The 9,611-nt window shown below is 37.5% G+C and overlaps 1 protein-coding gene across 1 annotated transcript; it reads left to right on the forward strand.

The window, feature by feature from the left end:
• Positions 1-2,301: 2,301 nt before the first annotated feature.
• Positions 2,302-3,977, forward strand: LOC142446501 (olfactory receptor 4C11-like). The gene is made up of 2 exons (XM_075548250.1): positions 2,302-2,342; positions 3,050-3,977. The coding sequence occupies exon 2, from the start codon at positions 3,057-3,059 to the stop codon at positions 3,975-3,977; it is 921 nt and encodes a 306-aa protein (XP_075404365.1). The 5' UTR covers positions 2,302-2,342; positions 3,050-3,056.
• The last annotated feature ends 5,634 nt before the right edge of the window (positions 3,978-9,611 follow it).

The following is a 9,611-nucleotide window of genomic DNA, read 5'->3' on the forward strand; positions in this document are numbered from 1 at the left end:
AGCTTCTTTGTGAATGAAATGTGAAATGGAAAAGGCCTTGCTGCAGAACAATCAGAGGTTTAGAAGCTCATCTTTTTGTGGTTGCTTTTCCTCATTTGAGTGTGTGGCATCCAAGAGACTGTGGCAGGAAAGGAGAACAAGCGCATATTCCAGGTTCTGCATAGAAGTTGGTAAGGTCTTATTGGAAAACCATTCAGTTGTCTTTAGTACCTGGCAAAACTATTTTGCTGATAGTTATTACAATAACTCTGATGTAACCTCATAAATCATATACTCTTAAGGTAGTTGGATTGCAATGAATTGGAATCAACTTGAGGATACAGAATAGTAACATCTATAATATGTGTCCATATATAGTGATATAAATATGAATATTGTGCAATATATAATGAGTGATATATGTATGTGTGTATATATGTATATATTTAAAAACAAAATCCTCACTGAGTCAGTGACAACTCATAGCAATCATATAGGACAGTGTAGAACTCCCCTGTGAGTGTCTGAGACTGACTGGTGGTTTTGAACTGTAGACCCTGTAGTTATACCAGTGCATAGTCACTGTGCTGCCAGGACCCCAGTAGTCATATGTGGTAAGACACTCTCATACTTATCACTCTCTAGATAGAAACTGCAAATGCATTTTATCTACATACATCACCAACTTAAGCTCATAAAAACAATGTGAAATGGGTAGTAGTCTTTGCCTTTGCAAGTACTATAGGCTAATTTTAATTGATTTTCTAAAAAAAAATTTACTTGCCTTTGAAAACAAAATCTAGCTGGTATTTTAATTTCAATGTCTTAAATTACAATGAAATCAAATATCTTTTCAAATGTTTAATTCTTCAGATAAGAAAATAACTTCTCAATTTTTACTTATTTATTATCTTAATTTTTGCCCACTATTCTTCTGCATTGATTTAAAAATAAAGGATTGCTGAAATCTATTTTTTATTTTAAAAAAAACTATGCCTACAAATGTGTTACAAATGTAATTTACCTGTTTGGTACTAATTTTGTTTTTGATTATGCCACTGGGCGGGAGGGTGGAGTAATGTGATAAAATGCATAAAAGTAGTTGCAGAATTTCTGTCCTTTACTGTTATTTGGCATTGCTGAACTGGCTGTACTTCATAGCATATCTCTATATAATATGAATGAATGGAATGTTAGCCATTCCTACACCATCTGAACAAGCATTGCTATACTTTGGCCTATTATTGCAGTCACCATGCAATCCACCAAATTCAGGATCTTCCTCTTTTTCTCTGACTCTCTACCAAGCATTATGTTCATCTACAGGGATTAGTCCTTCTTACTGACATGTCCATAGTAACTGAGATGAAGTCACAACATTCTTGTTTCTAAGGAGAATTTTATTAGTATTTATTCCAAGGAATCTTTATTGTTCTTTTCACCATCGAAGGAAGGTTCGATTTTCTTCACTGACATCATAAGTCAAATGCTTCAGGTCTTTTCAGTGTATTTTATTCATTTCCCAGACTCACATTTAATAAAAGAAAATCTTTACATGAATTTGAAAGCAAAATCTACCTGGTATTTGAATTTTAATGTCTTAAATTAAAAGGAAATCAAATATTTTCAAATATTTAATTCTTTAGGTAGGAAAATGGCATCTGAAAAACTTTTATTAATTAATTTTATAAATAAATAAATATATCCTTTGTTTTTCTGCTTTGATTTAAAAATAAAAGATATTGCAACGCCATGACCTGGATCAGGCATATAGTTAGATGTACATGAATAGCAGAAACTACATTTTTACTTTAACTTCTCTTTCTTAAAATTAAGATCTAACAAAACCATGGACCTACATAACAAAAACCACATTGAAAAATGTCTACTTTGACTTGGAAACTTTTTAACTGTTTTCTAGATCCTTATTGCGTAAGCTGGGAGCATGGAATTTTGAAAAGATGTTCAGATATATTGCGATAGGTTATTGTGCCAGCCTGGCTGATAAACACAAGTAGGATTAATTGACGGGTGGAGAGATAAATGGCTCGGTGAGCCTCGCCTTGCTAGCTCTGTGATTCGATTTAAAGGGTACACTACCTGTGGGATGCCTAGCCTGTGGACTGTGTCGCTGTAAGTTAAGGTCCCTTTAAGACCACTTGATTAGAATGTTCATCTCTGGAGCTGAGGACCAACAGTTGGTGACAGTTGGTGACCTGCCTTACTGCTTGCTGCCTGGGTATATACAGCCAGCTCTCTCTACAGAAAAGGGACTGGTGGCTCTCAAGCCTTAAAGAACTGCTAGTGACTCACTGCTTTATAATTTATAATGTAACTGTTAATTTCTTATATTATCTATCTGTATATAATTTATCAGTTCATTTCTTGTGTTGAATATCTATCTTTATAAATACATTTATATATAATTACTAGCAATCTGGTTTTGTCTCTCTAGAGAACCCTAACACATATATGGTTGATGTTCTCCTCCTTTTTCTTAACTATAGCCTAAGGCCTATCCTGTTTCTCAAGAAACTATGTTCAAAGGAACCCAAAAGTCATGAACTGGCAGAAGAATGCTTTTGTTAATATAGTATGATAAAACTTTATAACCGGATTATCAGGTTTAAACATGATGTATGTTCTTTAAAGTATGTCACACTCATGTTCTCTGTCTCTCTGTCTCTTTCTCTCCTCCCTCTCTCTCTCTCTCTCTGTGTGCAACAGGCTACTTCTGATAAATCCTTGCTGAAAACTGAAGGTAAATACTTAGCTCACTTAATTATCCACTGATAGTAAATGATTACATTTATGTTAAATTGTTTTTAATGAACCACTTATTTTTTCATGATCGTCCAGTCAAAACTTCAAGCAACAATTTAAATATCTAAGTATTTTTATTTCACTTTGTTCATAAAAATCAATAAAAAGAGAGGGAATAAGTCACAGTTAAGAAGAACTCAATGATCTGACACAGGTATTTGAACTACAAATGCAATGTTCATTTTGCAAACTATTTAATTTCTCCTTCCAGATTAATTATTCCGAATGTCCACTTCCCCATGTGTACCGAAACAATGCATCAAAATAAGAGTGTTACTGAGTTCATACTGTTAGGATTGACACAGGATCCTGAGAAGCAGAAAGTGGTGTTCATAATCTTCTTAGTTTTCTACTCTGGAACGGTGGTGGGAAATTCTGTCATTGTTGTGACCATCAAGTTCAGTCGATCTCTAGGGAGTCCCATGTATTTCTTTCTATTTTATTTATCCTTGGCTGATACCTGCTTTTCAAGTAGTACGGCCCCGAGACTACTCGCAGATGCTCTCTCTGCAAAGAAAGTCATATCCTACAATGAGTGCATGATACAAGTCTTTGCCCTGCATTTATTTGGGTGCATGGAGGTCTTTGTCCTTATCCTCATGGCTGCTGATCGCTATGTGGCCATCTGTAAGCCTTTGCGTTATCCAGTCATCATGAGAAGACAGGTCTGCATCATCTTGATTATTCTTGCCTGGATAGGATCTTTTATACACTCTATTACTCAGATTTTCCTGGCCTTGAAACTGCCCTTCTGTGGACCGAATTTGATTGATCATTATTGCTGTGACCTCCAGCCCTTGTTGAAACTTGCCTGTATGGACACTTATGTGATCAACCTCCAATTTGTGTCTAATAGTGGGGCTGTTTGTTTGACTAGTTTCTTTCTTCTGATGATCTCATACTTTGTCATCTTGCATTCACTGCGAAATCATAATGCAAAATCAAGGAGAAAAGCCCTTTCTACCTGCACCTCTCACATCATTGTGGTCATCTTATTCTTTGGTCCTTGTATATTCATATACACACGTCCACCAACCACTTTTCCTGTGGACAAGTTGGTGGCAGTGTTTTATACCATTGGCACACCTTTTCTCAACCCCCTCATCTACACCTTACGGAATGCGGAAGTAAAGAATGCCATGAGGAAGCTATGGAGCGCCAAAATTATCTCATAAAGCAAATGATGCAATGAGGATATGATGACAGGTTTATAATAGAATTCTATGTGGACAGACATCAAATATAATTGTGTATATTATTGTAAAATAGTCAATCAGATGTAAAAGGTCATTGTTTTTATAGTTAACAATATGATGTAAATGTATAGCATTTTCTGATACAGTTAGACACAAAGCCAGAATAAATAAGATCAATGTGGACCAATGCTACATCAACTTGAGTCAAGCTTTTCCTGAAAGCTCAATTCTTCCATTGCTGCATATGAACAATGAATCATAATTCAGAATCTGCATTCTTTTGATAAGCAAGGACGTTTCAAGTCACAACCTTGCAAACTAGGGAGAATCCATAAATGCAGTGCATCCAAAACTCCATAGTTTTGATCACTGGCTTATGCTTGAATACGTCCATTTTTGTTTTGAATCAGAGACTTTTTTAGTTTGTTGTATTTTTGCATATTTATATTCTAAACTACTTATGTTTCACCTTATCTTTCAATATGTAAATAAAGAAAATATGTTGAATGTAAATGCATCATCCTATAAATAGCTCCGACTAAATGATGAGTAAGAATATGTTTAAGTTCTGCAAAACATAACGTGTATTTTATCTTAGGTATCATCTGTCACATCCATATATGTGCAGAAAATGTCGTTGTGAGAGCACAATGGAAACTTTTGTGACAAGAGTTAATAGGTCACTGAACCACCTATGTGGGACCAAATTAAGAACAGCAACTAGGACGTTTGCAAAGGAAGTTTAGGGCCCAGTGTGTTTGTGAGAATGGTGAAAAACAATTAGGAAAAAGAGAGTGAGAATGGATGCATAATTTAATAAATATAGTCAGTGTAATTTAATTATTTATGTGAAATTTTGGTATCAATATGTAGTGTGTGTATATGCCTAACCATCACAAAATTTGTCTTTGATGTCCAATGAATCATTTCCCCTGATGTATTATTAAACTTATTTTTACCACGTGTCACTAGTCTTCTGTCCATAATAATGGTCTAGTATGTTTAAGACGTTTTACAGGAGTAGGAGCCTCATATTTTCTCCAAGATTGACTGGTGGTTACAAACTACTGGACTTCTTTGCAGTTAGCAGCCGTTCAAGGTCAACCCCTATGCCACCAGGGCTCCTGATCCAAGCATGTGTGCTTCTTTTATTCAGTTTCTATGTGCCTGACTGAAAGGGGGAAGCCTGAATTCCAAAGGTTTGGCTGCTATCTGGTAAAGCCCCCAGTCTTTGAAAACAGTTGTTTCCAAAGGTCCCTTTGGCACATGAAGTATAGCTTATGGCACAATCATAATTAAATTATGTGAATACAAAATAAAATAAGACTATTGTGTAATTTCAGATAAATATATATCTAAGAGACTTTTAGTACAATCAAATATATTTAGGAAAATATGTTTCATTAGAGAACAATGTCTATTTAAATTAGATATTCCCTTGAACTATCTGCAGTATGATCATGTGATAGGAAAGTCTCAGATCTTAAGGAAAATACACAGAAATCCTAAGAATAGAGAAAACCGGAAACAATGCCATTGAGCTGATGCAGACTCACAGTGAGGTTGTCCTGATTTCCTGTGGAGTTGAGTACAAAACACAGAAGAGGAACCTAATCCACTTGAAAGGGTACAGGACACAGGACATTTTTTTTAATTTGGTGATAATTAAAACAACAGAGATCCCAGTGGATTTATAAGCTTTATCTTTTTTTAAAACCTGTTGTAAGCTTTATTTTTGATAACATTGTTACATTTCTCCACTGTCAACTGAAATCCAACCCACAGCAACGTGGTCAGAGAGATTGGAACTGTCCTATAGCATTTTCCAGCCTGTAAATCTTTTAGATGTAGATTGCTACATCCCTCTCCCACCTAACAGCGTGTGCATTCAAACTGCTGGCCTTCTTGGATAGCCATCAAGCAAATCTACCACTGGGCCACCAGCACTCCTAATTTTAGAGTAAGGGTCTTATGTTCATGTCATCATATCTTTTGGGTGAGGTGAAATTTCCAACTAAAATATGGCTCACCTGTCCAGGTCTTTGTGACTCCCACCAAGTGATTCGGAGGGACCATGCCAAGGGGTATGTGAAGCACTAGTAGAGGTGATTAGTGGACTTTGCCATTACTTTTGGTCTAAGACAGTCATCTCAGAGCAGGAGCCAACAAACCCAAGATCATTAAGAAAGCATAGCCAAGAACCAGCAAGATTACTGCGGAAGTGGAGGAGGCAGCAATGCCACCAGAGATCTTGCTACACGGAAACCATGAGACAAAGCAAAAGATCTGCACTAGCTATGAGGCAGAGCTCAGAAATGTCAAGTTCATGATGCAAGTGACAGGTTTCCTGACCCACAGGACCAGGCAACACTCAAGAGCCTCTCTGGCTGAGAGGCTGAAGACCGGAGAGAGTTGGAGCTGTCAGTTGAGAAGAGATACTACTGCGGACAAAAGACTTTTTCCTTAAAGTTTTCTCATCCTAACTTGTAGCAACTTGATAACTTTCTTAATGAATCTTCACAGTGGTGAGTATTGTCTATGATTTCTGTGTGGGAGGTGTAACCCATGATTGAACCCAGATACACAGAGTTGTAGGAGGAACATTTCCTATGAGAGTAGGTGAAGAAGGATACAGGTTGGAGGCAAACAAACTTTACTTAGTCCTTGTGTCAGAATTGACTTGATGGCAGTGAGTTTGTTTGTTTGTTTTTGTGGCAGTGGGGAAACACAGGAAGTCATCTCTGGCTCTTGCCGGAGTCTTTAACTCATAAAACCACTGCCATAAAGCCTAATCTGACTCATAGGAGTCTTATGTAAGGTTTTTTAGGTTGTAAATCTTTACTGGAGGAAATAGACCTATGTTTCTACCATAGAGCAGCCTGTGAGTTTGAACTCCAGACTTTGTGGTTAGTAGTTCAATGGTTAACCAACAGCGCCTACACTGCTCCTTGAACAAAAAGAAGGAATATAAAAATCATGTAATTTGGTCTTATATGTTTAGGTGTTCAAATCCTTCCATTCTTATCCCCTAGCTATTTGAACAAGCCAAAAAAAGCACATATCATTGAACTTCATATTACTTACATGATCACATCAGATAATGATAATTCTTAAAAGTATTAAAATCTAGATTCTCTGTCAAATTATATTTGATATTCAAGAAATAACTGTTTTCTTACCTGGTCTTCTATTTAAGCTACTAAAATTTTTCAAAGATAAATTATTAATATTTTCTAAATTTTATACTTTTTCTCATTAATTTATATGCCCAGTGTATAGGAAAAAATTAATATGACTATATAAAAATACGGTTCACAGATTACTTAAAGCTAAGGATGTACACACATGTATATATACATATATAAACATGCATACAGAAGCATTAAATGATAGTGATTAGTTAAGTGTAATATTTATTAAATCAATTGAAGAAGCTAACACAGTGGCAGATGGGAGACTTGGACCATCATTAGAACAGAGTTCCAGGCCAATGTGTACATGGTGGACCATATACTTAACAATAAATTTTAAATTTAGTAATTCTGTTATTGAATTACTTAAGAACACTTCCTTGTAACAGAGTCTTTCTGTATAATGAAGAAATGGTAGTGAGGCAGTACTACCAATATAAAAAATAATCAAATTTCATGATATAAAATAATACTGATGCATGATTTAACTATATATTGTTTCCTTGAAAAGCACAGCTGCTTTTCAAATGCGTTTTAATCTTCAATTTCCCCCAATGTCCTATATGGCCTACACTCCAAAAAACCAAACTCACTGACATCAAGTCAGTGCTGACTCAACGCAATCCCTTTGCGTTTCTGAGGCGACCTGTTTACAGGAGCAGAAAGCAGCCTTTCTCTCACCATCGTCTTCATGAGAAACTTTAAATGCAGACAAACACAAAGTCAACGTCAGAATCAAAGAACTAAATAAAGACAAAATAAGAAAGAACTGTCTCTGCGTCTCTCGCTGCCTTGGTGAGGGGTCAAGTGCTGGCTGCTGACTGCAAGGTCGGCACAAGCCTCTCCGTCAGAGGGAAAGGAGGCTTTCTACTCCTGGAAAGCTTGTCAATCCCGGGAATCCACAGGGCACTTCTCCCAGGCCGTCCAGAGTCCTATTAGAGAGGACCGGAGAAAACATTCAATGTCATGTGAGTGGTATGCTGCACAGAATTTTAAAAAACAACAAATATGTGTTGAGTACCTAAATCATGAAAATATTGTTGCTAACTGAAAATTGATTAATCTATAGGTAAATCATAATATTATATGACAACGTTCATTGATTTGTAAGCTTCTAGTGTGACATGACAATATCAATAAGTTACCCAGGCTGCTTAAGAATAGAAACAGTCATCTTTTCTATTGCACTGCCATTACCAAGAACTATGTCTGGTAACTTCCCAAATAAACCCCCCACTCTCTGGTGATACTCCTGTCTGCTCCAGGTGCCTTTCCTGGGCCAAAATGATTTTCTTTCGTTTTGGTGTTTCTACAAGAGGGTTTCAGAAGCATGTAGGCACTTCTCTTGTCATAATTATAAAACACTACCCCCTTGGTCACTGGATGAGATAAAAACACTCACCGAAACTCAAGCGCAGGGAAGCCTGAGTTTGAAGAGCAGGAAGCACGTGAGACCTCGCTCTGTTTCCTTTCCTAGCACTCCCTCCCGGAGGGTTTAGTGACGACTCCAAGCTGGCAGAGTGATTTCCCTTCACAATGACAGAGAGGAACGTGAAATGGAAACATTCTCATTTCACCAAAAGGGAAACCAATGTCGCTCCGACTGAAATGATTTGTCCAAGTTCTGAAAGCACCGTGTAGTTCAAAGTCCCTCGGGATGTGGGGTCACTATCGGTTGAAACCCCACTTGGTGTTATCTAAGACAACAGTAACAATAGCACCCTGATCTAAGCGTTGGGTGGGTTTTGTTTTGTTTCTCTTTCTATTACGTCACACCATATCCTAACTCTGCGGAACGTGGCGACAATTCGGTGTCAGAGGCCGTCGATTCCAGTCAGACACAGAGCAGCCCTAAGAACCACAGAGCAAAACCCTGTCCAGTCCTGTGCCATCCTCACAGTTGCTCTGCTGGAGCCAATTGTTGCGGCCACTGTATCAAGCCCCCGGGTCTAAGTTCTTCCTCTTTTGTACTGACCTTCTAGTTTTCCAAGAATTTTGTCCTTTTCCCAGGAATTGGTTTCTCCTGATTCCGTGTCCAATGATATTAACACTCCACGTTAATGCAGGCTCACCCTCCTTACCTCTAAGGAGCATTCTGTCTGGACTTCGACCAACCCAGATTTGTCTGTTCATCTGGCAGACCGTGAAACTTTCACAGGCTTTGCCAGCAACATAATTCAAATGCATCAATTTTAAGATAACCTTGGCAAGCATAAAGACATTCAAGTTCCATATGGAGGTGACCATCCAACTGGCCTTCATTGAGCTCCCCGGTGACGGCAGTGTCCCGGCATGTTGAGAGTCAAAAGACAAATTGTAGACTTATGTCTTTGAATCTGTGTCAAAATGAAGGTCGACTTCTCCGGATGTAGAAATGCTACTATGCCCTCAAACACAGACCACCCAGGTGCCATTGCGTTGA

This window comes from Tenrec ecaudatus, chromosome 4 (genome assembly GCF_050624435.1).
Source record: "Tenrec ecaudatus isolate mTenEca1 chromosome 4, mTenEca1.hap1, whole genome shotgun sequence".
Taxonomy (NCBI): domain Eukaryota; kingdom Metazoa; phylum Chordata; class Mammalia; order Afrosoricida; family Tenrecidae; genus Tenrec; species Tenrec ecaudatus.